Below are 26,510 nucleotides of genomic sequence, written 5' to 3'. Positions count from 1 at the left end.
TAACTGAAGTTCTAACTTTTATCATGTGTTCAGTTTTTCTAGTCTTCCTCTCTGCCACTGATGCTTTAAGAAGTACTAACATCCTTGATTGATTGAGTTTGTAATCCATTTATTTACTTCTGATTCTGTGCTCAAGATTTAAAAAATCAGTTTCTTTTCATGCATTTAGCTGCTGTACAACATTGAATTAATGGTGTATAGTATTAATTTACTATAAGAGCAATAAGGTGTTATTTTCCCTCTTTTCTTTTGTTGTCTTGAAATCTTCTCCTGCAACACATTTTACTTAGATGCAGTACATATATATTATATACATGAAATGATATTGAAGGCAAAAAAGGGCATGGTTTACCAAACTTGATCTTTGTGAAAATGTTTGAAATCTTTATCTGTGCCATCTGCAAGCCCTGAAGCAATCCATCATGGTGGATGAATGTCTCCCAGGGATGCAGGAGCATTGTCCTCTACAGTCTGCCGGGCTCCTAAGTAAATGTGTACCTTGACAGGCTGAAAAGAGGGCTTCTTTGGATTTTTTTTTTATTTTTCTTTGTGGAACTGATTCTGCAAGAAATCAAACAGAAGCAGCTTACATTTCAACTGGTAGAAGAGACTGTTTAAAAGAGAAAAAATATGGTACAGGTAGATGTGTTTACTATCTTAAGTGGGTCTCTATATCACATTTATGGGGAGTCGTCTCAGACTTCATGGTGCTTTTAGAGTGCCCAGGTGAGAAATACTTGACTGTTGCTTTCTCTGTCGTTGAAAACTTCTCAAGACTGTGAGAAGACCATTTTTATGATGCATGTGTATATAAAACATACTGACTGCAAGGAAAGAACTAGGCCACAGATGTACTTTTACAATACAGTTTTACTGGGAATATGTCTGTTTCTTTCTTTTGAATGTATGGGTAATAGATTGTCCACAGTCAAAGGTGCTTTCTGATGGTAACTTAAAGCAATTTAATGGTTACCTGTGGTCAAAAGGGAAAAGTTCTGCTCTGGACATTTGTTTTAATTGCTTTCCTCAGGCAGTAAGCAGCTGGATTGAAGCATCAAAAAGGCACCCCCTTGTTCTACGAGGAGAAACAAACAAACTAACTAAAAATCCCTTCCAGATTTACTCTCTAACTGTTTAATTTTGGAATCATTGAACTATTACCAACAGCACAAACTTGAGAAGAAATGGAAGGATGCATAAGGGGTGGATGATGAAGAGATGGGAAAAAGATGCAGACTACATGTATGTCTGTGTGTCATCAGGCAGAAGTCTTTGTTAGCTACCTAAATAAGGGGTGCTGCAGCTGATTTTTAAAAAAAATGCAGTCTGTACCTTAAGAAGTGCACTTTTTTTAGTACCGGAACAGCTAGCTGATGACAGAGAGGTCATCAGATTTACTTCCATTCAGCTGCTATCACAGTACTGGGTCTATCCCACTAGATAAATTAGAGGGAAACACTGAGTGTAAGTTAGAAATAGAAACCAAGAATTTAACGCATTTTAGATTAGTTGTTTACTTCAATGAAACATCTGTTACTCAAGTTTATCAAACAAGATAGAATAAACAATCCTTTCATGATGTTTTATTTCTTGTATACTAAGAAAAGTTAATTGATAAATCAATTTGCATTATTTGAATTTCTTCATCTCTCTTTTTTTTCTCTCTCCCTCCTCTCTCTTCCCTTTCCCCCGGCCCCCACTCTCCCCATTTGCACAGCCTCCATCGAAGAGGAACCAACCTCAGCAGGTATGAAGAATTTATGATTACACATCAATCATAGTGACTGTAATTTGAGAGCTACCTTTCAAAAATATATATTTTGACCAGTTAGATTTGTTATATTTGTCATAACACATGCAAAATATTCATATCAGTGTTGGGATCTTTTCTGTCTGCTCCCCTTCCTTTTGGCTTTCTTTTTCTCAGTTCATAATCACTAGGAGATAGTCTTTGGTGAACATTTCCTCCAGTAATAACTCAAAATCTCCCCTGCCACTTGTATCTTCCTTCATATTTCTTTGTTGGTTAAGCTGGCACATGGGGCTTTATACAACAGGTTAGGTAAGATGTTATCAGGAATCCAAAAAAATAAGTTTTTGTGCTAGTTTTTTATTTGGTTTTATGCTGGTGAAGCTCAGTCAGCTGCATGATCTGCATCCTTCAAGACAGCATAGCTTGGGAACACGGAGTGAAAGAAGGGCAAGGCAGAGGGTACAGAAGCATGCCGCTCAAAATAAACATTCAGCAAACTGTGGCATGGATATCTGCTCAGTGAACTTTTATTTCCATTGACAGACTGCCAAGTAGTGAGAACAGTTAACAACACAGTCATAAAAATTAGTTTAGGAGCTCTCTAAGAGACACAAACATGTAGTGCTTATTCTATTGCAAAGATTAACTATTTCTAATTAATTGGCAATCCATTAGCTTGGGAGTATTTAAAGAAAAGGAAGACATACCAAAGAAGAATGCTGCTAAACAGATTAACATATTTGAAATGGCATTAGGTTGTATAAACTTAGTGAGCTGAAACATCAGATGAATAGGGAGTTATTTTATAGTGGCTTGTTAAAAGAAGTAAAGGTCTCCAGAGGACCAAAGGAGAAAAGGTATGAAAAGTGAACAAAAAAGAGGAAAATGGCAATGAAGGATTTAATACTAACTGTTTACAACACTAACCTACAACTTGGGAGCAATATAAGTAATTAAGATACGGTGGAGGATAATAAATGAAAGGACTGAGAACAAAGCCACAAGTAGGATGTGAGAGGGGCAGAATAGTTAAGAATAGCACCGAACAGAGAAAGAAGCGAAAGGGAGCTTTCAACACGAGGACAGTAGTGGAATAGAAGGAAAGCATGACTGTGATGAGGAAAACCACTACAAAACAGAGAGGAAGAGCTTTAGAAAGAATAAGACAAACTATTTGTTTCTTCAGAGATGTGTCAGTTTTGAAACTTTCATGGAAAATAGCTATTGCAGCTTTTTAATAGAAGAGTCTGTTATGAGAGGAGATACATGGAGGTTGTCTGTCCCCTTTTTTAGATAGGAATGAAAGAAAGGCACCTTTTTTTTTTCTTTTTTTTTTTTTTTTTTTTTCCCCTTGTGGAGCTTATGTAGGCATGCACATTTTGTAGAGAGACTTTTGAGGTATATATTAACGCATTTCAGTAATGTCCAATACAATCTTGCTGTGGTTGTACACTGATAGTCATTCCTGTAGCAAACAGTGGAACATCTCATGAAGACAGAGCCTGCTTCCTTCCATTTTGAACAACACTGCAGTTTTTGGTGACAGCCCATGTCCATAAGCTCGCCAAACTAAATAGATACATCAGCTGAAAATGCATAACAGGAGGGAAGTGAAATTTATAAGATAGCCACATGGGCTCCACTATGGCTGTCTGCTAGCTCCACTATGGCTGTCTGCTAGCTGCATAGCTCCACTACGGCTCTCACTAGCTGAAATTTCAGTAGTTTGACAGAAGCCTACAAGTTCTATATTCAGCTTTTCTGGAACCCATGCCATTTGGAGTGCCAGAAAACGGAGTTGTACTCTTGCTTTCATACTCATTTAAATAGTTTATTTTTATCCACCTCTAGCTGCTTTGTTTCACTGTGCCCTGTATTGCTGCTTTAGTTATTTCTCCACATAATTCCTGTGTTCAGCAAAGCTCAGACAAAAATTTACAATGAATGTCTTGAGCATTGTTCTATCACATAGTCTTTCTAAACTTTCATAATCCCTTTGAATTCATCCATTATCTGTTACATCTTTCACAGAAGTATTTTTCAAATGTTTTCCTCCAAGACTTTGTCATATATGTTCCAAACTCAATTTACTTAACTATGGTTGGTTCAATGAACTGCCCCTAATTTTTAGTCATTATTTGTATTACTGTATTTTTCACACTTGCAGGTTTTGTTGACATCCAAAATATGTATCACGATTACTTGTGCAGTAATAGCTATACCATTATAAATTTTTATATGAAAATTCTTAATGGAAACACAAGTGACCTTTTCATGTTAGTTATGCCATAAGAGGATGCTGCTTGCCGTAGGGGTGTACATGTGGGATCTACACTGATACTGCAGTGCAGGTAGATATACCCACATGGACAAATTATCAGCTAGAAATATAAAAACAAAGAGCACCAGAATGTTTTGTTCTCTGAATTGGAGAAATGAGCAAATGCCTCTGGCATCTACATCGTAAATTTGCAATATGAGACAAAACACATGTTTGTAAACATTTGTGCAAATAAATCTCAGCTTCTCAGACATTATGTTACAAGGAAGCATGATGAAATACCTGCAAAAGTTTTAATTTGTTATTTAATCTGGTTGTTTGACATAGATACTTCACATCATTTGAATTTTCAGGAATTACTTTTGAAATAATTATTTTCTTTGAAGGCAAACAAACAAAAAAATAATTTGAAGTGTTTTTGTTTTGGTTTGGTTTGGTTTTTGTTTTTGTTTTTCCCCCAGGATTTATTTGAACTAGACTTCTCCTCTTCTCCTAGTGCACAATGAGCTTTTTTTCCCTATTTATAAGAAAGTTTCCTCTTTAAAAAGGATGCCTTTGGGAAAACAGTTCTGATCTTTGCCTTTAGGAGCAAACTCTGGATCTTAAATTCCTCTGCTAGACATTACCGGAGTATAATACAACTCTATATTTATGTGAAACATGACTGTGAATAAAATAAGGCATGTATAAGTATAGATCTTATTTTCTTTTTTTTTTTTTTTTTAGAAATTTCATAAGATGAAAAAATTATTACCAGCACAGCTGTGCATATCTTGTTTTGAATCATCCTCAGCAAGGCATTTATATACAAAATTAGTATATCTGAATAGTCCATTTAACTGTCAGTGCATAGTAGACCTGTCTGTCGTCCTTGTGAGCATGTGTTTAGGCTTGTGTTTGCTAAAGTGGAGCTTAAAGTACCTGTAGTGAAAGTGCAAGCTGAAAGCACAATATATATTTAAATATTAAAACACACTTTTGTTCCTGAAGAAGTCAAAATCAAAAGCAGCCAGTTGAATTAAAAGCAGGTATACAGTTTTAAATGTGGTGAAGTGCACGTGAGAATGAAGTTATACTTAAACCCATGTTACAAACATATTACATATTCTGACTTTTCCAGAGGAAAAATTATGAATAAAGTGTAATTGTTCTTCAACTAAATATTATTTATACCTTAAAATTTAATAACCAATACTAGCTCATCAGATGCTTTTTAATTTATAGCTCCTATTGATTTTACTTCAGTATCTGACCAGTCGTAATTGTTTTTAAAGTAAAAGATTAATGAATTTTTACAGGGTTGTTCTAATATAACTTATTTCTCAGATTGTATTGATTTTCATAAAGCTGCGTGTTCTGCTTAAAACAGATATTATTCCTCATAGTAGGAAGACAGTCATGAAAAGAAGATGCAGGGTTGCTGAAAAACAAGTAGAAAATGCATCCAAAGGAGGCACCTGGAGACTTTCTCAGAAATTTCAGGGGAATGTGGTCATCTTGAAGAGATGTGCTTCAGGCAGAAAGCAAAGTTCTCTCAGCTAGCAGATTTTGTTCTTTTCTCAAAACAGCAGCCCATTTCATCCAACTTACAACATTTATCTGAATGTAGTGTAATTAACTTCCCAATTCCAGTTCTGATCAGTATTGTCACTGGGGAGACAAGCAGGCAGTTCCAGCTGCAAGGCCCAGAAGTTAGTTACTACAAGTACCTTAGACTGTCGCATAAATACTCTTAGGTAAGAATCTGTATTTAGTATAACAATTGCAGGGGAGGAAAGATGAGAAAATTAACTGGAGGTAACATGTAATGTAGTAGTTTTCCAAACTATAACTTTACTTACTAAAAAATACACTGTAGAATAAATTGCAACTCACACTGCTTTTATGAAGATTGTGACTGTTACAGGAGCATTTTATGATTATAACCTTTTAATTGACCTGTGTTTGGGATCACAACTAGAATTTATTTTTTCTGTTTAATCAAAGAGATAAAATAACACTATTTCCCATTCTCTGTTCTTGGGGTAGTGTTTAGCTTCTCTGCCACCTCCCCAAATAAACTCGTAGAAGTGAAGTTTCTAAAATTTTCTCTGACTCTTGTAGCCCCTGGAATGAACATAAATCATCTCGTACATGTCCTGTGAGTATGTCTCTATAGAAATGGTATTTCATTGGGGTGAAATTCAGTGCCAGAATGTTTCAGTCTAAGCAACTAACTGTAATTATAAATCATTAAACATACTTCCTCTAAGACGAACCATACTCATGTTTTGCATGGTGTTTAACCAAATCAGGAACACAGGAACAAGGAGTTTTTTAAACATTCCTGAATGTTTCAATTAGTTTATTCTTACCCTTGATAAGCAATGATCTAGATTTTTTTTCTTTTTTTTTTTTTCATTTCATCTAAATATCTTTCTTTTTTGTTGTTGTTGTTATAGACATCTAAACACTCTTTGAACTACTTGTACATATCTGTTCATTTATTTTGCATTTCAGATCAGTTGAATATTTTACTGTCACAGAAGCTCATGAATCCTGTGAAAGAAAGCTCTAGGAAAACCTAGGGATAGTTCTCATGGAGATTTGTTTCCATGTGGCATGAGTCTTTAAAGTCTGTTGTATAGCTAAGAGGAGGTTGCTTTGCTGAAAACTGTTTTTAAGCCCAGTGTATGGATGTCCTGCTATTTGAATCTTTGCATCTCAGAAATGCTTCCCTGTGATTTAATGTATTCTCCCCTTTCATCAAGGAGTCTGGAATTATTTCTAAAGCTATCAAAGAGTAGATCTTCCAAGACAAGATGAGAGATGATGCAGCTTAACATGCGGCACTTTGTTTGCTTGCATTTACACTGTGACTTTGAATGAAGTAAAAAATATGTGCCCTTTTGAGATCATAACTTAACTGAATACATTCCTTGTTTTTGTTGTCATTGATTTAAGTCTAGTGTTTTAGATAACTGGCATTTGTGTCTTCATATTCCATCTATATAAGATATGCGAATGTTTTTAGACTTTCATGATAATAAAAGTTATTTAAGAATTTGAATTTATTGTTTTAATGAAATGATGGCATTGAAGAGACTCAGTATATGACAGGAAGTTCTTCTTCAAAGACATTGGTAGAAAGCAATCTGTACAACAACTTTGTGGCACAATATGTAAATGAACAGATGGTTGTATCACATATCTATGTGCAACTACTATTTGCAGTCTTTTTTTTCCCATGGAAAGTAGCATTGCTCTTGAACAGCATTCTGTGATTTTAATCTGTTCCCTTCCATACAATTTCAACTTATATAAAATTTACTTAAGCCTTTTAGAAAGGGAAAACCAGTTTTGAGAAACAACAAGGTTTGAAAATGCCATGGAAAATTAAGAAACCTGTCCTTGTATTGGACAGGTTTGCTGTCTCTAGAATGAAGTTTAGTTTGAAAAAAAATGCAAAAGAAAGTACAAAGGAAATATTCCAGGGGAAAAATAAATGCTCTAGAGATAGCACTTAAGAGTTGTCAAAAAAAAAAAAAAAAAAAAAAAAAAAGAGAGAGAGAGAGAGAGAGAACATCTAACTAATTAAAGACTTGTACTTTTTTGTCATCATCCAAAAAGGAAGGAAACTGCTTGGTTTGTGAGTATACAGAAGTCTTAACTCTTAACTTTGCACTTAAGTGAGTTCAAAGGGTTCCATAATACACAAGGACACAGAAGCTTCACTTGCTCAAGATTCCTGTCTAGTACAAATCAGCTCAAATCACCATTAGAAAGACTACTAGGATAAATCTGGCAAATGTATATAGATTGAAATATAATGAGGGAAAGAGTCTACATATAGACATGTATAAAATATCTGTCTTTTACATCTAAATCTAAAATATCTAAAAACACACACATATTTATATATGTAATGGATATTAAGAATGTAATACCAATTAGTAGTAGCAGTGATTACAAGTAGTAGAAAGAGTATTTGAAACAGGAAAAAGTAGCAGCAGATGTGATTTGGGAATAATTATAATCTCAACAAACTCATCAATGATTCTATCTCAGTGAAAATACTTATAGATTACAAATTTATCAAGACAATAACAGCTTTTTTTTTTTTCTTTTTTCTCTTTTCTTTTTTCTTTTTTATTTTTTATTTTTTATTTTTATTTTTTTTTCTTTTTTTATTTTTTTTTCCTTTTTTCCTTTCTCTTTTTTTCTTTTTTATTTTTTTCTGTTCGGAAAACCTCAGGTTTATTTAGCTATTAAAAATGGTGCTTTGTTTCTGCCCCGGGTGCCTTGTTAATAAGAGAACTTTTAAAGCAGGTGTTGTAGCACCAAAGTATATTGTCTTAATGTATGCCTTGTAACTTGTTTGCAGAATAAGAAGCTATGGATCAGTCATTGTGTTTGAAAAAATAAAATGATGGGAAAAAAAGAAAAGAAAAGAAAAAAGAGTAATTAAAAGTAATTTTAATTTATTTTAACCAATAGTTATTTAATAACTTTCTTCCTGGACACTCTCACTGTAGAGAGCATATTGCATTTCCTATTAGATTTCTGCAGTGACTATGGACTTTTATTTTCTCGTTTACCTGCTTTCTAGGTTTCTCTCTTTTATTCACACTGACATTTAAATGAATTTGGCTTAGACTAGTAGCATATTAGGAAGCAACACCATGGCCTTTTGGAGCTCCATTCTCTTCCTGGGGCTGTCCCTTGACTCAGTGAGACCCTCACTGTGTGAGTTGATCATGGAGGTTTCTAACCTAGAAGCTGTTCTTGTCAGTGGCAAAACCAGCATCTACTTCCACTTACTATAGTGCACAATAGAAAGGAAATTATGTACTCTTGTTAAAATATGCCTGTGTCTTCAGTTCCCCTTTTGGACTTGTGTAAATGGACAGAGTAGAGGCAGTAAAGCAGCATATTCGTCGTGTGTTTGCCAGGCGTAATTGCTAAGCATTACTGATCTGTTCATTTAAAACCAATATACAATCTTATTTTAGTGATAAATGTAATTCTTTATTATTTTTCTGGTGAAATTACTGAATCTCCAGAAATAACATTGCTAAGAGTTTATAATAAGTAAATAATATAATAAATAAATAAATAAATATATGAATGAATTCATATTGGAAAAGAGTTGCAAATATGTGAACTGAATTCTGTCCCCCCCCCCCCAAAAAAAAAAAAAAAAAGTTTTTTACTGAATTACCATTTTTGATAGATTTCAAGCCATATACATAAAATTAGCAAAATCCCCATGTTACCCTAGTCATAATTCATTTTTATTTTAGAGTAAATTCATAACTCTAAATTATAAATTTTTTGATTTCTCTTCACTATTTTTGGTGGAAGGTGGGAAGTTTCTACTTAGCTCCATTTTAGCTAGCTTTACGTTAGATAGTTTAGAATATTAGATACAGCTTTTGCTTGAACAGAGAAATAATGTAGTCAGTTTTTCAGTGCCTTTCCTTCCTTCACATCAGCAAATGCTTTTACCTGTCGGTGCTGTAAAGGTGCATTCATCAAAGAGTTAAAGAGATCCACGTGGTTCAAGTAACAGGCTGCTGATTTTTAGACGACTGCATTATGACTTCAAGTGAAAAAGATCTGAAATCACTGCACCAAGCCTGTCTGAATTTAAGAAACAGTTGGACTGTGCACTTAGTCACATGGTCTAAAATTTTGAGCAGACCTGTGCATGCCAGAAGTTGGACTTGATGATCCTTATGAGTCCCTTCCAACTCAGGATATTCTATGACTCTATGATTCTATGAAATCTTGCTTATATTTATGTTTCCATATGAAAAATAGCTTATGTTTCTATAGGTTAATTATACATATATTTGCCTTACCTCTATTTGACTGAGTGTGGGTATGAAACTGGATTTCACAAAGGGCATCTCTTCTTGAAAATGGTGCCCAAATGATCATTTATTTATGATGATGCATTTATTGCAAAAATTTGAGACTGTAACACCTTTGATTAGGAAAGAAAAAACAAAATATACACATGTCCATGGTTTACTGACAAGAAACTTCCCAGAAAGTTGATGGGATACTTAATCTGCTTAATCTCACCCTCAGATTCTCAAAAATGCATCTAGCTTATTTGCAAATATTTTAATTTATCATCCACTGTACAGCAGAGTCCAGCATGTTGTAGTTTTGTGACAGTTTGCTCCCAGGCTGTATTCTGGGGCACAGTAATTCTGCTGTGGTATGCAGAGCTATTCTGTTTTGCACATTTTGAAGAGGAAAACTATCTTTCCATATTATTGTAAGGGAAAGATTTGCCAGTCCCCCGGGGTCTGTAAGGGAGCTTTACTTTCTTGCTTACTTACACACTCATAAAAATCTTCTCTTTCTCTTCTTGTACTGCGTACTTTCTTTTTCAGTGCCTGAAGCTAACTTGTTAATTATTTTTCCATATATCCCAAGCAAAATGTAGACTAAGTCAGAATATGATATAAAGGTCATTTTGAACCCTATTCTGATGGAAATTAGGCTTATGCAGTAAAAAGAGCCCTAGATTCCAGGTGGCACTGAAGGCCATTACAGCAGTCTGACACATTTAAAAGCTGGAAATCTTGCTTAAGTCAGAAATGGAAATTAAGTAGTATTTTCAGCCTATCCCTTAGCAAATGTTTGTCCATATATCATAAAAATATCTCAGTTTGGCAACATAGCTACGTTCTTTCCAGGAGTAGACAAAAAGTATGCTTGGAGGTTGCTATTTGCCTGCAGTGCTGGCAGCTGTCTGAGAAACTCATACATGTGCATTTTCCATAATCTGCATAGTTTTAGAGGATGGTATTTTTGGTGAAGACACAACATTCATCCCAATGTACAAATACAATATAATATCCCCTAAATATACTATTGTTTTGTCATGAACATTTCCGGTAGGTCGCTTATCACTTTCCTGAAGTTTGAGATGGAAGTTCTCCATGCTAGGCACCTGCCTCAGGCCGAACTCAGCTCAAGACATTTCACAGTTTCTCACAGTGAGGTTAAGGAAGAACAAGTTCTCCTGACCATTGTAATTCTTAAAGCTATTCTGCTCAGAAACACTTCTGCTCCAGTGCTGGGGAGCAGGGGCATGCTGTTTCATGGCACGGTGTCAGAGAGAGCTTTTATTCCTGCTGAGAAGTCCACAGGGTCAGCCAGGAGGTAGTGTATGTTCAGACTCCATTCTCAGAGACAACCCCTAACCCTAACAGAGTTGAGAAGTCCAGCATTAGCAAACCAGCAGTGCATAAGCTCTTTGAAGGCAGATGCAGTCAAGTCTGCCATACTAACTACCAATGTATCTCTGGAGCAATGAGGGCAAGGAGCAGAAGAGGTGGAGGTGATGCCCTGGAAGGGAAACACTCTTTCCTCAGGCTCCAGCACTGTCAGCATGTTGTATCCATACCAAGACTGCACTAACAGGGTAGCTTTACTTAGATGCTCTTCGATATGGGAATGAGTATACCCCAAGAAGAGGTTTCATAGGTGTCTAGACCCTTCTTAGCGGTGAAGCATACAGAAAATACGGCAAAACACTGTGGCAGAGAACAGATACAGACAACAGATAGTACAAAATCCTCTCCTGTAGAACACATAGATTTTCATCTGAGAAGTGATGGAAACCAAGACGAAGAATTGACAAGGGAGAAGGGAATTGACAGGCTAAGATTTGTGATTAATCAGCAGTGCACAGTCACTGAGTGAGTGGGTCTGAATAGGGGCATTCAATGTGATGGCTGCATTGGGATGACCTGCATTGGGCTGGCTGCTGTTGAAAGAGATCCAGCTGAAAGCAGACTCTTCCCTAATGCCATTTATCTCATAGAGCTACCAGTCCATTGGATTAGTTCCTTATCTGCCCTGTAATATCATGCATGCTCTGGTGGGAAGAATTTGGTAGAAACATGTAGCCAGAGCTACAGTCAAGGAAAGAAAAAAAAAAAAGCCAGAAACAAACTATAACAAAAACTTGGTCCTCTTCAGTGAGAAGCTGTAATTAAATTTGATTAAAGCAATCAAGAAATCCTAGCCAGGAATCGGACATGTGGAAAAGAAAAAAAAAAAAAAAAAGACAAACACAAATGAAAGCAAAACAAACATTAGTACTGGTTGGTTGAGGATTTGGGAGAAGATTACCAAGATTGATGCAAAAGACTCTGCTCAAAAACAGGATCTGAAAGAGGGTTATTTTCTGCATATTTTGGTTTTAAACTGTGTCTTATGCCCATCTTTAAAGCACTGAATTGACTGTGCAAACATAAAGAGTACTGGGGAAGAAATTTTGCTCATTTTCTGTTCGGTGCAGATTTAAGTGGCTTTCATTTACTAAGGCTTTGTATTACACATGCAGCCAGAAGGATAAAAGAAGTATTGAATTATGACCCATTTGCAGAGTGACTGGCCCCGCAGAAAGATTATACATGATAACAATGTTAAAGACTGTAAAGTGAGTGAGCTCTTAAAGATTCTAAATGCACTTTGCACAGACAGCTACTCAGGCCCATTCATGGTAGACATTGTAACCCAAATAATGTTCATTAGTGTAAGGCTTTAGTGGCATCTAACACATTATGGTTGCCAGTTCTTCCATACATACAAATTTTAACTGCTCACTCTTGGCAGTTATGCATTTGACACTAGACTGTGCTGTTGTGGTTTTACCCAGCTGGGCAGCTGAGCTCCACCACAACCTCTCTCTCACTTCCCTCCTCAAAGGGAAAGGGGGAGAAAATATGATGGAAAGGGCTCAAGGGTTGAGATAAGGACAGGGAGATCATTCAACAATTATTGTCACAGGCAAAACAGACACAGCATAGGGAGATTAGAGAAATTTATTACCTATTACTAACAAGCGAGACATGTGAGAAACAAAGAAAACAAACTAAATACACCTTTTCTCCATCCACTCTCTTTCACCTCCTTCCCCTGAAGCAGTGCAGGGAAATGGAGAATGGGGGCTGTGGTCAGTCCCTGACACTTCATCTCCTGATAATCTTTGACAGCAGTGCAGTAACAGTTTAGGTAGAAGCCTGGTTTCCTCTGAAAGAATGAGGAGTTCAGTATTATGCAGTTTTTGAAGTCAAAGAGAAACATAAACCTGCAGAAGACAAGTCATCCAGGTTAGTCAGATATTTGAGAGAGCAATTATTACCCCATTTTGCTCTGTTAAATATGGAAGGAGTGTACATGATTAATGTAATTTTGGAAAAAAAATAAAAAAAATCTGAAATTAAAAAGTCCTATTTCTATTTCTACAGGAAGGACCCAAAAGTGGATCTTAAAATTGTGTAGCCCAATATGATGGTATATACACATACATAAGTATGCACACGTATTAAATTCCTAAAAATAGGACTTTCAATTTTTTAAAGCTATTGATTTTCTATATTTGTTTTTTGGTGGGTTTTTGTTTGTCTGTTGGTCTTCTTTTTTGTTTGTTTTTCTTCATATTCATTTTTATATGTATATCCCAGGATATACATTTAACACATTGAACATTCTGTGCTTCACAGACTTCAAGCCCACAAAAAGCTAGGTCCATATAGTTTTACTTCAGTCATGCAAGTTTTCCAAGATAAGTCTGTAAATAGTTATATTTGTATAAAATAAGAATGGCTACTATGAGATCCCATGAAATCTAATGATGTTTGAGGTAGAGGCTGTACACTTTTTGTGCTGACTCAATTTTTTTATATGCCATTTATAGATTCTGTGCAAAGTTAACCATTGTGAATCTTGAAAGTGCTCTATTGTAACATTGATAAAATTGTTGTGCACTAGCATCGTGTTGGAAGAAGGGCATGACCAATAAAAATTAGAGGAAAAACCTTAATTTGAAAATATCTTAAGACCAATAAATACAGAAACAGTATGCCCCTATGTGTTAGTATTATTCCTCCATATGTTATCGTATTTACAGCAAAGGAAAAAATCATGATAAGTTTAATCATTTGTCTTGATATACGTTTCTTTGAGTAACTTTTCCTACTGATTCATTTCTCTCATTCTTAAATAAAAATATTTTCTACCTATTAGCTGCAGTTTAAAAAAAGTCAAGCAAACAAATAAGTCTATGGTGATCCATGGTAATCTTGCACAACGTCACGATCACAGTTTGTGATGTTGGAGCATAGGTTGCGTTATATGAATTATAGTTCTGTTTCAGTTTATAAAGAGGAAAGATTTGTAGATACAGGTAGCATATTTTATTAAATGAGCTGATGTGATTAGGTGAAATAGACGTATTCAGACATTAAGGTTGTTTTTTTTTTTTTCAAGTTTGGAACAACAGTATTGTATTGATCATGATCATGGATATGTATAATACCATTACACTGCTGTGGATTTGTCATGCATCAAAGCTCAGGAAGTATTTAAATTGACGGATAATGGAATTATCTGCAAATGGAATTAAGTGCCCTGGAGGACGTAGAGCAGCATTTAAAATAGAGCTGAGTTTTTGATTTTTTTTCTCCATCTTGTCCTTCTTACTGTGAATCTCTGTCTCATCAACTACTCATCTGAAGCCCAGTTTCCATCCAAATGAATTTGTTCCTGCATTGCACTGTAGTTGCTGTTCCTCTGCATAAGACTAATTTTCCCCAAACACACACCAAGCAAAAAATCCCAGCTGTCCCCAAATGTTTTGACTCTGGCTTTGGTTGGTACTGGTTGCCAGTAAGGGCTAAATGATTGAACTGTCTGAATATCCTTTTCACTGAGGTGTTGAAACATTTAAGTCTATACTAGCTTTAATGGAAAAAAATATATATATTAACTTTGACCAAGAATAAACAACTCTCTGTAAAATGTATAATTGTAGCAACATTATAGGTGACCTCCAGATTTAGTTCCTATTATATAGAGAACAAAAATGGTTTTAGGGGAGTAGAAATATCATGCAAAAGCATTATCAAATTTTCTCCATCACAATTTCCGCAGGTATGCAGCAGTTTCTTAGACCTTCTTTTACAATAACAAGTATCTGCCACTTCATTCACATCTAATAATTCTCATTATTGTTCTAGTTGGTTGGCTTTCCGTATGCTAATGACCATTTGCAAGAGCTGAGACCCCCTTTTTTTCTTTTATCTTACAAATTGAATAGATTCTTTTCTTGTATATTCTTTTGAAACCTTTATGATTTCAATTAAAATGCATTTAATTCCTCCTGTAAGTCTTTCAGATAAACAATGTATAACCTCAGAGCATGAATGCCCATTATTAGTCCTAAAGGAAGAATGACGCGTAGTATTCAGCCATATTCTGCATTATCATGTAATTTTATTTATACAATTATAGTGTTTCAAAATACTGTTTTGGAAACAACTGATATTTTCCCTTTTCTGGTACGTATGTAAAACTGTTGATTTCAGTAATACTCGATATGATTAAATACTGTGTGACTTCAGAAAACTGGTAAAAACTTTTACATAAGCTTCATAGTTCTGTAAAGTAATAAAGCCAAATGGGAATTATCAGTAGGAGTGGGAGTGGTGATAAGTAAAACTGCTAAAGCTTTCACAGCCCAGTCCAGAAGTGTGTGTTCATTACTTATTCAAGACACAACTTCCATTGGCAGCCATGGGAGTTGAGCTTGTATGACAACTGTTCTGATAAAAATAACAATTACAAAAATGTAACATGCTCCCATGAATGCCTACTTGTTTATTACTAAAAATGTTAAAATGAATTGCACCTTTATAAATTTTAGAAATTACTTGAATTGTGATAAACAGGCTGAGAAAATATTTGAAATACTGAAATGGCTAGCTGCAATGAAGAAGCCATAGGCCAAGAACAAAAAGCTGTGGATTTAAGCTTATGTATTTACTTTGCCTAGAATTCCATATTTTAACAATTAGTGGCAGATCGATCATGAATTAACACTGTTCAGCAATATTACAAGTCTTTCATTGAACCACAGACTATCCTGAGTTGGAAGGGACCCAGGAGGATCACCAAGCCCAATTCCTGGCTCCGCAGTGGACCAACCCAAAATCAAAACAAATGTCTGAGAGTGTTGTCGAATGCTTCTTGAACTCCAGCAGGCTTAGTGCAGTGATTTTGTTACAGTTACTCCTGAATTCCATTAGTTTCAAGCTTTTTACAGAATTCAGACCCTTAAAACAATCCTTTTCATTTTTCTGAACCACAGAACAGCATTAATTAACATATATACACTAAGGAAAAATGTGATAGTCATTCAATATTTAAATCTTAATCTTTCTGTATTGACCTAGAATTTCTCAATTTATTTTTTTTTTATTTTTTTTTTTAATCCAGCCACCTAGAACAGAAAACCAGTCTAACAATTTTTATCTGTAAGACAATAGTACAGGGCATTTTTTGAAACAAAACACAAATCAATGATTCTGTAAGTCAGCATTTGGCTTTAGCCTCCCTTTAGCAGGGACAAAAGGTTCAATATAACTTGTCATCTAGTCTTGCTTCTCTAAATGCTTGGTTGCAGAATAAAGGCAGTGCATTGTAACTTATTAAGAACTTCCAAATTAAGAATATACTTCAAACTGTGGAGGTTATGTAGCTAGGGATATCCTCACTGAAAGTACACAGTAAATCAGTGATGCAGTTTTCATTGCATAGCACAATGGTGTCACTCGATGTCATTCAGAGCCTAATTGCAATATCCACAATTTTTCAAGAGTGGTGACCATGCCTGACTCCTTTCCATCAACTCCTTTCATCAGATGAAAAGTGTTTTGGATTCCATTTCAGGAACCATATCCTGATACTGATTAGATTGGAAAGGGAATATTGACATGCTCATAGATCATTTCTCCTAACGGGGAGTTCACATTGTCTACTTTGTGCCCTCATCTTTTGGTGAATGTAGCTATCATGATGCCAATGTGTGAATCTGGGGATCTTGGAAGCCAGAGGAAATCTGGATGTGTCCCATATCACAGTGGAAGGGGGACACCAGAAAAGATTTTGTATCATCCCCTAAAGAAATATGTTTGTGGCTTCATGAGCTCTGCAGTATTGCAGTTAATGCCTAGTTCTTGCACAAGTCTCTGTTGAAGGCAAAATGTACTTACCTGTTCAGACAGCTGTCTTGAACCACAACAACAACACCTGTGTTGTGTGTAATAACACACAAGACAAGAGTTAAAGTTAAAGCAGAAAATCTCTGGCAAAGCTGTGCAGAAATTATTACTATAATCCACTGAATTAGGTCAATATTTTAATCTATGTACAACTGCATCTAAATCACATTAATCAAGAGCAATTCATTTTTATCTGTACTGTGGATATAGCGGGTGCAAAGGAAGCAGAAATCCATTAATTCTACTGTGTATCTTAAAAACTGAAGGCACATAACAGCAAATACAAGTTGCTACTTTAAATTGGGATGGCTATGCACTATGTGATTTGCTCAGCTGTCAAGAGACCAAAACATGTGGGAATGAGGTAGAAGCAAAAAATAGAGTGATGACCTAGCTAAAAAGAAAGAAAGATATGGTGAATAGTGACAGAGCACAGGATTTGGAATTCAAAAGGGTTTAGGGCAGGATACATGAAATTGGGGAAGTTTGATGACAGCTCAAAAAATGCAAACTGGAAAGAATACATTTCCTCTGTCCTACATCCTAAGGGAAATAAACAGCTGGAGTTTAAGTCTTGTCTATTTCCCTTGATTTCTGCTGTGGACAACTTTATGTCTTTTTGGTCTATATATATTCCACATTTAGTAATTCTCTTTCATCACTTTGTAATATTATTTTGTGTCCTAAGGATAACCACCCTCAGAGGTTCTCTTCTGCTCTTTCCATGTCATTAACGCAACATTAGTAATTAGGACCTGACTCATAGAAATACGAACAGAATAAGTTAAGGTTGTTGCCTTATTTAGTTCCCAGTGGAATGCTCAGCAAGAAGACTAACTGGATTTTAATCTATTTGCTGTAATAATTAAGGTTCACATTATCTTTTCACTTTTTTTTTCAATTTTCCAGCTATTAGTGGAACACAGCGCTTCTAAAAAGAATGCGAGGCCATGATTGCTGGCAGTTTAAAGTGAAGTGAAACAATGAAAACTGACATCTTCATATATGAGGACAAGGAATGTGATGCTAAAAATAGCCCAGCCTTGTTGCACAGAAATCCCAACTGGCATTGGGTTAGGTACCAAACTATATATAGTTTCTTTATATATAGTTCTTAATATATTCTTTCTATAGTTTCTGTGTATCTTTCACTTAGGCAGTAGACCAATGCAGTAAATACAGAGATGGATTTGTTTTAATTAAACAGAGAGCAGATTTGGTGAGTTTGATTTGATGGAGACCCTATAGATATAAACATCAGTGCTGTCAGCAGTGCACTTCTGAACTGAACCCCTTTTATCACCCAAACTCACTGTGCTTTCATTCGCATTACAGTGTGGTCTCAGTGAAGATGGGCTGGGTTAGTTATGGCTAAAACAAAACAGGAACGTGCAGTTTGCTACCCGGACTGCTCTGCTTACTAATATGAATACAGCCTTTGACTTCAACTTATTTATGAGATACATTTTCCTTGATTTCTTTTGCTATCAGTCATTTGTCCATGTGTATTTTCATGATATCCTGGCAGCAGGACACTGTTTTTATGGGTGTGTTACTAAAGCTATGGTGGTGTGTCCATTCTCAGGGTGACATAGTTTGGCTATTTTGCCTGGGTGAAACCCAGTAACATCTGCACTTGGCTTTATCTCTGTTCTAAATGCTGGATTGCTGACCCGCAAGTCAAACCCAAGTTCTTTTGAGACTTAGTGGCCAGCAGGTGATTTTAGTGATTCACATTTCTCCAAAACACTCAAAAGTTTCACTGACAAGCAGAAAAAGAGTAAACAGTAAAAAAGTTTTACTCCATTTTTTTTTAAGACCAGGTATTTGTCGGAACAGTTTGGTGCCTGGTTAAAAAGACAACATATAGCTACACATCTGCCAGATACTTGTTTCCACTACCTACTGCCTGCTCTTGTAGTCTGTGGTCTTTAGTGAGATAGCATCAGTTAGTAATAGAACATAAATTCAAGCAGTTCAGGCAGGTAGACCTTTTCAAACTAACACTGTCAATCACTTTAAGTACTCTGTACTTTGAGGACTTTCTTGCTGTTTATGTCACTGTTTCTCACTGTTTCTTTCATGTTTTTTTTTTTTGTTTGTTTGTTTTTTTTTGTTTGTTTGTTTGTTTTTGTTTTTGTTTTTGTTTTTTGCTTTTTTTTCACTTATACAACTTAGACCCAACTCTTGTGGACAGTGTCCGAGCATAATGTCAGTGAACTAAACTTTGATGGTCTCCTGATGAATAAGTCCTTCACAATCTGTAAAATTTCTCTGTTTGTTTTTTTTTGTTTGTTTGTTTTGTTTTGTTTTGTTTTTAAGTAAATAAAATAAAGTTAAATAAATTAAATTTTAAATAAAGTAAATAATTTTTCAAAATTTTGAATGAGAAAAAAAAAAATCTGAAAGATTGGAAAAACAGTATCTTCTTTTAAAATGTTCAGTATTTTAAATTTGGTAGAGATGAGAAATGAATTGGCTAAACATACACACAGAAAATGGAATGTAGCAACCAAGTTCCCACATTTATGTTAGTAAGAGTGAGAGAAGTCAGTGACAGAAGCAGTGTCATCTGGGACAAAAACAAAGACACAGATTCCTAAGTATAAAGTTAGAGAGAATGGAAAGGACCTGAATCTGGATGTTCTTCAAACAAAGCAGATATTCTTTGAGAAGACAAAATCCTGTGAAGGGGCATTTAGAGACCCAGAACAAGTCTCTCAATTTGCTTCAGTAGGTTTATGAGATATATGGGTGAGGAAGAATACTGTGGGCTGTATTCAGAAACACACAGGAAAGTAACAAAGGCTATAAAGTGCTGGGCGGGAGGAGAGGGGAGGGGAGAAGAGGAGGAAGGCATTGAAAATGGAGGAAAGAAAGTTCTGTAACTTGGAAGCTGAGGAGTATGAAAACAAATAATGAGAGAGAATTCGGGGAAAATGTTTTTTGGTGCATTAAACATTTCTGAAGCGTTTTAAGGTCTCACAATGTGCAGTATCTGCTACCTAGCCTACTATACTGAGCATACCTCAAATGTGGGTCTATACTGTAGTAAAAGTTAAGAAAATAAAAGTTAAGTAAGAAGTTCACACTGTTCATTAAGGCAAAACACTGTATACATATCAGGTTTAAATATTATCTTGTTAGAAAATATTCTAGTTATTTAGATAAAAAAGCATTGAGAGATGGCTGGATGATCAATGTAAAGTTCTCAGTAATACAAAATCCACAGACCCAAATTAGAGGGAAATGTGCAGAGATGACCTAAAGCATTGTGCACTCAAAGGGTGAACCTTAGCTTTTGCTGCTTCCAGATGGAGACACCTTGATCATTATAATCAGCACACTCCATTTGCTGCATTAAAAAACAAGATAAATATTTAATCACAGTGCAATTAAGTCTGGATCAGTGCCATTAGTTTATAATGAATTGTTAAATAGGATCTAATACAGTACTAATACACTTATGATCCAGGCTAAACAGATTTTTTTATTACTTTAAAAAACAACAACAACAAACTGATATTTTGAGAATATTCATGAAATACAAGATGTGGGTAACTGCTAATTATTTTAGTAGTTTCATGGATTAACTGGAATAACATATAAAAATCAGCTATTACTACCGATATTCCACATAGGTTGTGAATGATGTCCTATCATGTCTGTTCTTTTCAGTTTAAAATAAATAAATAGCAAGCTGTAGCTATAATAAATATTTTTTTGTTATAAAATTAATCTGTCTCCTGACAGCAAAATAGGCTCAACAGTAGTAAATCCAAAAGTAAATTGTCTGAGATTTATTGATCTTAGTAGCTGTTGTATTTTTTTTCTTTGTTTTACAAATATTCAAGTATGCTGAACAAGCAAGGATTTCTGGATACAATTTAGAAGACTTGAAGGATGAAGTAGTTAAAACTACATTAAGGTTGACTTCTCTGGGTTTCAATTAAACTGAGAGATGCCTATTTTTTGCAGACACATCACAATGAGCCAGCACAATGAATACTGAACCCTACATTGTTTAGATGTTTATATAAATTTTAAACCCAGATTAGCTTTTTTAAGAGAGGGAAAAAAAAAAAAAAAAAAAAAAAAAAAAGAGTAATACAATATATTCTTTCATTACTGAAGATGAATCATACTTAAGTTTCACCACGACAGTGTTGACTAGAAGACATTTCTGTGATTACAGCCGCTACTAAAAGAAGGTCAGTGGAACCTGGGAACTCTTTCCTTGAAAGTCCTCAGAACTGTGTACTGCAAAGCAAGCAGTTGAGATGCAGTTGTAGTTTCAAGTAGGGAGCAAATATGTTGTTCTTTGGATCCATCTATGTCAAGAGTGTTCTTGGGAAGTGGTAGTTTCTTCTAATTAAAGGCATAATCTACAATGTATTTGAACAGCAGATGAGTTTTAGCTATAAAGGTGGTCCACGGGCTTGAATTTCATGTACTAATGAGACCTAAACTTCTACACTGCAGTTGCTGGAGTGGACATGTCATACTTCTGTGCTTGAGCCTGTAGATTAAGTCATGAGTATGCATTTTGCTATGATTTAGATATCCCCAGAACTCTGCAGGTGCAGAATCATTTCTGTCAAGTTGTTAAAATGGTTTTGGTCTAATGTATCACAACTCCCACACAGACACACAGCTGGGGGCGTTCAAAACCAGCCTCTGTGTCAGGTAAGCCTTGCACAATCATACTAAATTAATAGGTGATGTAGTAAATGTGAGGAAGATCAGAGACCCTGAAAAGCATTTGTTATATTCCTGCCCTTTTTGTGCAGTTCTCTGTCAGAGCCTGTAAAGACATTCCTGCTGTTATTGAGTGCTCATTTGTGTGTCTCTGTGGAAGACAGCCTTTTTCAAATAGAGTTGTTTTATATTTTGGATTTGTATCTGCCAAACTTTGAAATCTATGAGCTCACATTTCAAGGGGCACACCTTTCAAAAATCCATTTAATTGAGTATTGAAAAGGATGATGAGGAAGGAAAAAAGTCAATATATTTCTGAAAAAGAGGTGGTCTCTCATTTGCGCATGTATGTGTGGTCTTTTAAAATGTATAGAGAAAACGTATACTAGAAGAGAATTTGAAACGTAGAGATTTGGAGATTAAATTCAACTCAAATATTTATGATATCTTGTACAGACTTTTTGTTATTATTCCCATTTCAGGATTCTTCAACTTTCTTCTCAAGTTGCAGGAACTGATGAGCAGCAGGGATAGGATATTGGATTACCTGAACACTGAGTTCAGCTCAGTGTGATAATCTGTAACTTTTTCATCATGGGAAGCTTGTTCCCTACTTGAGCTCCAGCAGCAAGGAGATTAACTCTCCCATAAAGGTGAAAGAAGCTGTATATGTCACTGCCTTCTTTTACATATATTTGTTTCAAAATATAAGAACTCTTTGTAAGTGAATGGTTTATTTTGAAGACTTTACATTGGCAGAGGAGGGTTTTGTTTTTTTTTTTTTTCATTGTGAAAATAAAGGGTAAAAAAAAAGAAGACTTCAAACTACTGATGTTAAAACTATGAGAGATTGCCAGTGAAGATTTCAGTTTACCAGAGGGGGTAAAAAAGGTGTGATTGACATTCCAGTAGAGACAAGAGGGACTTAAGAAACATCAGTTGTATGAAGGAGCAGCTAGAGAGTATTTATCTTTTACAATGACATTCAAAGGTATCATTTGATACTTTTTATTTGTTTGGTGATAACTTCAAGCTTAGACAGAAAAAAAAAGTGTATGTTCACTGAAAGAGAGGTCGGACAACATGGGAGGACTACAGAGATGGTATTCTTCATCGTAGGGAGAAAATTTGTGCAGCTAAAGCTCAGTTGGAGTTGAAACTGGCCAGTACTATGGGGGACCAAAAAAAAAAAAAATTTTTTTTTTTTTTAAATTATGTTAACAGCAAAAGAAGTAACATTGGTAAAAGAGAGCAGAGGAAACATTGTTAACCTGATGAGGATGGTAACCTCACAAATACATAGACATAGACAGAGAGATTTAATGGGTTCTTCACTTTTGTATTCAACATTGATGATGAACTCTGGGACCCCAGGATGCATGTAAGTCTACGGGGCTTGATGGGATTCATCCCAGGGTACTCAGAGAGCCATCTGATATCGTCATGAGATGTGGCTCAATTATTTTTCAACGGTCTTGGGAATGTGGAGAGGTCCCAGCTGGCTGAAAGCTGGCAGGCATTGTTCCAAGTTTCAAGAGTGGCAAGAAAGAAGATTCTGGCAATTACATGCCTGTCAGACTCACTTCAGTGCTGGCTAAAAATATAGAGAAAATTGTCACAGAATTATTCTAGATCAATTCAATAACTCAGTTATTCTAGGAGTTCTTGAAAAACACCTGAAGGACAAGACAGTCATTGGTCAGCCAACATGAATTCAAGAGCGGAAGGTGCTGCTTAACAAACTTGATTTCTTTTTATGCAGAGGTCACCCATCTAGTTGGCCAAGAAAAGCCAGTTGATGTAATGTATTTTTTTTTATTTCAGCAAAGCTTTGATACTGTCTCTCACAGTATTCTTCTGGACAATATGTCCAGCACACAGGTATATAAATGCATAAATTATATATAAGTATGATGGGTGAACAAGTAGCTGATGGGTGAGTCTCCAAGCATAATTGTAAATGGGTCTGCATCAGGCTGGCGGACAGTCATTAGTGAGGATCCTCATAGTTCCATTTTCGGGCCAGATCTCTTTAATGTTATTATAAATGACTGGGATGCCAACTTGAAGGTACACTAAATAAGTTTGTGGATGATACTAAATTAGGAGGAGTGGCTGCCTCCATTGAAGGTAGGGAGGCCTTGCAGAGAGATCTTGACAAAGAGCTGGGAAATCCCTGACAATATGAGGCTTAGCAAGAGCAAGTGCCGGATTCCACACTTGGCAAGGGACAACCATGGCTGTATGGACAGTCTGGGGGATGAAAGGCTGGAGAAAAGCCCTGCAGAAAGGGATCTGGGGTTTTTGGTCAATGGCAAGTTGAACGTGAGTCAACCGTGGGTCCTGGCAGCCAGCAGGGGCAACCGCATCCTGGGTGCTTCTAGCATGGCATCACTAGCTGGTTGGGGGAAGGGATTGCTGTGCTCTGCTCTGCGCTCTTTCAGCATCACCTTGAGTCCTGTGTGCAATATCAGAAGGACATAAAACTATTGGAGAGTGTCCAAAGGAGGGCTTCACAATGGTGAAGGGTCTGGAGGGCAAGACACATGAGGAGCAGCTGAAGTCCCTGGGTTTGTTCAATCCAGAGCAGAGCAGGCCAAGTGGAGGCCTCATGGTGGCCTGCATCTCCCTCACAAGGGGAGTGGAGGGGCTGGTGCTGAGCTCTGCTCTCTGGGGACAGTGACAAAAGTCAAGGGAACAGCATGGAGCTGGGACAGGGGAGGGTCTAGCTGGAAGTCAAGAAAAGTTTCTCCACTGGCAGGGCGGTCAGGCACTGGAAGAAGTTCCCCGGGGAAGTGATCACAACACTGAGCCTGCTGGAGTTCAAGTGTTTAGGCAATGCTTGATATAGGGTTCGATTTTGGGTCCTGTGTGGGGCCAGGGGCTGGACCCAGTGATCTTTGTGGGTCCTTAAAGCTCAGGATATTCTGTGATTCAAAGTCTGTGGTTCTGTATTTGTTTTGATGGTTTTCAGAGCTTACCATATCGTCACAGTAACATTATCTGCTAGTGCTTCCTTCTTTAGTAATATGCCACAAAATAAATTAAGCTTCGGAAACTTAGCTTTGTAGCTAAGTGTCTTCATCTTGATGCATATCATGTTTAATATAAAATTTAGTATTTTTCATTGAAATTATATTACTTCTATGAGAAGGGGAGATGAATTGATAGGTATTGTCAGAAGAGTTAACATATTTAAATGTGATAATTTGGCATGTGTGACTCCACTGGAGTATATAATTTATTATTATTATTCGTTTTATTCTGTTTTTCATATTCGTCATCTTTTTTTAGCAAGAAATGATAGGTGATAATTGATTGTCTTCCTGTTTTAGCACAGCAGCAAGCATGCTTTTGAGTACATGTAATCAGGCTTTGAGGAAGACCTGACTAATGTAGAGTTCTTGTTTAAGTATTTCACTTACAACTGCCTGATACTTTTGAATACCTTTCTCACCGCAGAAGGAGATTTTGTGTTTGGCAAGAAAGACATGATATTTTTTGGAAGTGCGAGAAATGGTTTATTTTACAGCTGAGTATCACTGAATTGAGGAGCAGTATGGGAAAGAGTCATTAGGGTTTTTGTTTATTTCTTCCTGTTACTGATGGTACTTCAACTATTTTCTGGTTTCTTATATTTTGCGAAGCTCATGCTTCACAATGGCTGTTAGCCATTGTGCTTTGAAGTTGGCCTTTGTCACATTTTTAAGTCCCAGGTAGACATTTATTAGAAAAAGATCTGGTAAAGCATTTTTAAACTTCTTGATAGTGCATTTCAATGCATTCAATGAGATCTTGTGTTGTGACCTTGAACTTGAATGTATGTACAGCCTGCCCTTTCAGGCAAGCTCTGTGCTTTATCCTGATGAAGTTTGCACTGGGGATGCAAATGAACTTACATATGGCCCTTGCTGTCTTCAGCTGGGTGAGGAGTGAGAGGGCTGCACTGCTTCATCACCAGTGCACAGGAATCACAAACTCTCTTTTCCTCCTTAAACCCTAGTGCTTAGACACTTTGAGGGGACAGTAATTAATGTTGTATCTCATATGTACAAACCTAAGCAGACAAAAAGCTTTTACAGAGACTAGAGTTAGCCCAAAGTAAGTTTGCCTTCTGCTTCTCAGGATAGACACTGTGTGGCTGGATAATGGGTCCTTAGCATCAGCTGTCTCATTCTTCAGGTTGCACTGTGTAGCTTGCTCATGTAGATACAGCCAGCCTGTACTAAAATTATTCACTTACCAACTAACTGAAATGAGAACAATCAGAAATTTAGGTAATGATGTTCATATACATAAATTTAAACGTGCTTTACAAATATTACAGTCTCTAGGGTTTTGTTTGTTTGGGTTTTCTTTTCTTTTCTTTTCTTCTCAAAACTGGGTGGCTGTGCAAGGAAAAAAAAAAAAAAAGCAGCTGAAAATAACACTGGATGACTGAATATTTAAAAATATATATTTCCTTCGAACTGTCAGGCAAAAATTGTAGAAAGATATTTCAATAGTTCTTTGAATTATTTCAAAAGAATTTGAGTACTCTAAAAGACAGAATGAGGCAACAATTTTCATACATAGGCCTTATACACTCTGTATTTCTTATCCTTGTCAAAAATTACATTTTGATGAAATGATACTTTCCTTGATTTCCTATCTTCTCCTGCTCTAGACAAACTAATGGTCTCTTTCAAATATGTAATTATTGCTACAG

General features: G+C 36.0%; 1 protein-coding gene across 2 annotated transcripts in view; it reads left to right on the top strand.

Moving 5' to 3' along the window:
* The window catches only part of EDIL3 (EGF like repeats and discoidin domains 3), a 266,089-nt gene that overhangs the window by 105,919 nt on the left and 133,660 nt on the right, over positions 1-26,510 (top strand). The window contains exon 3 of one of the 2 annotated variants that reach the window (XM_038170823.2): positions 1,718-1,747. The exons of the other annotated variant lie outside the window; for it this stretch is intronic. Within the exon in view, the coding sequence (XP_038026751.1) occupies positions 1,718-1,747 (30 nt within the window). The remainder of the gene's footprint in view (positions 1-1,717; positions 1,748-26,510) is intronic. 2 annotated transcript variants of the gene reach the window in all.

Source organism: Anas platyrhynchos, chromosome Z, assembly GCF_047663525.1.
Source record: "Anas platyrhynchos isolate ZD024472 breed Pekin duck chromosome Z, IASCAAS_PekinDuck_T2T, whole genome shotgun sequence".
Lineage (NCBI taxonomy): Eukaryota > Metazoa > Chordata > Aves > Anseriformes > Anatidae > Anas > Anas platyrhynchos.
The sequence above is the reverse complement of the archived record's forward strand: the minus strand, read 5'-3'. Positions and strand labels throughout refer to the sequence as shown.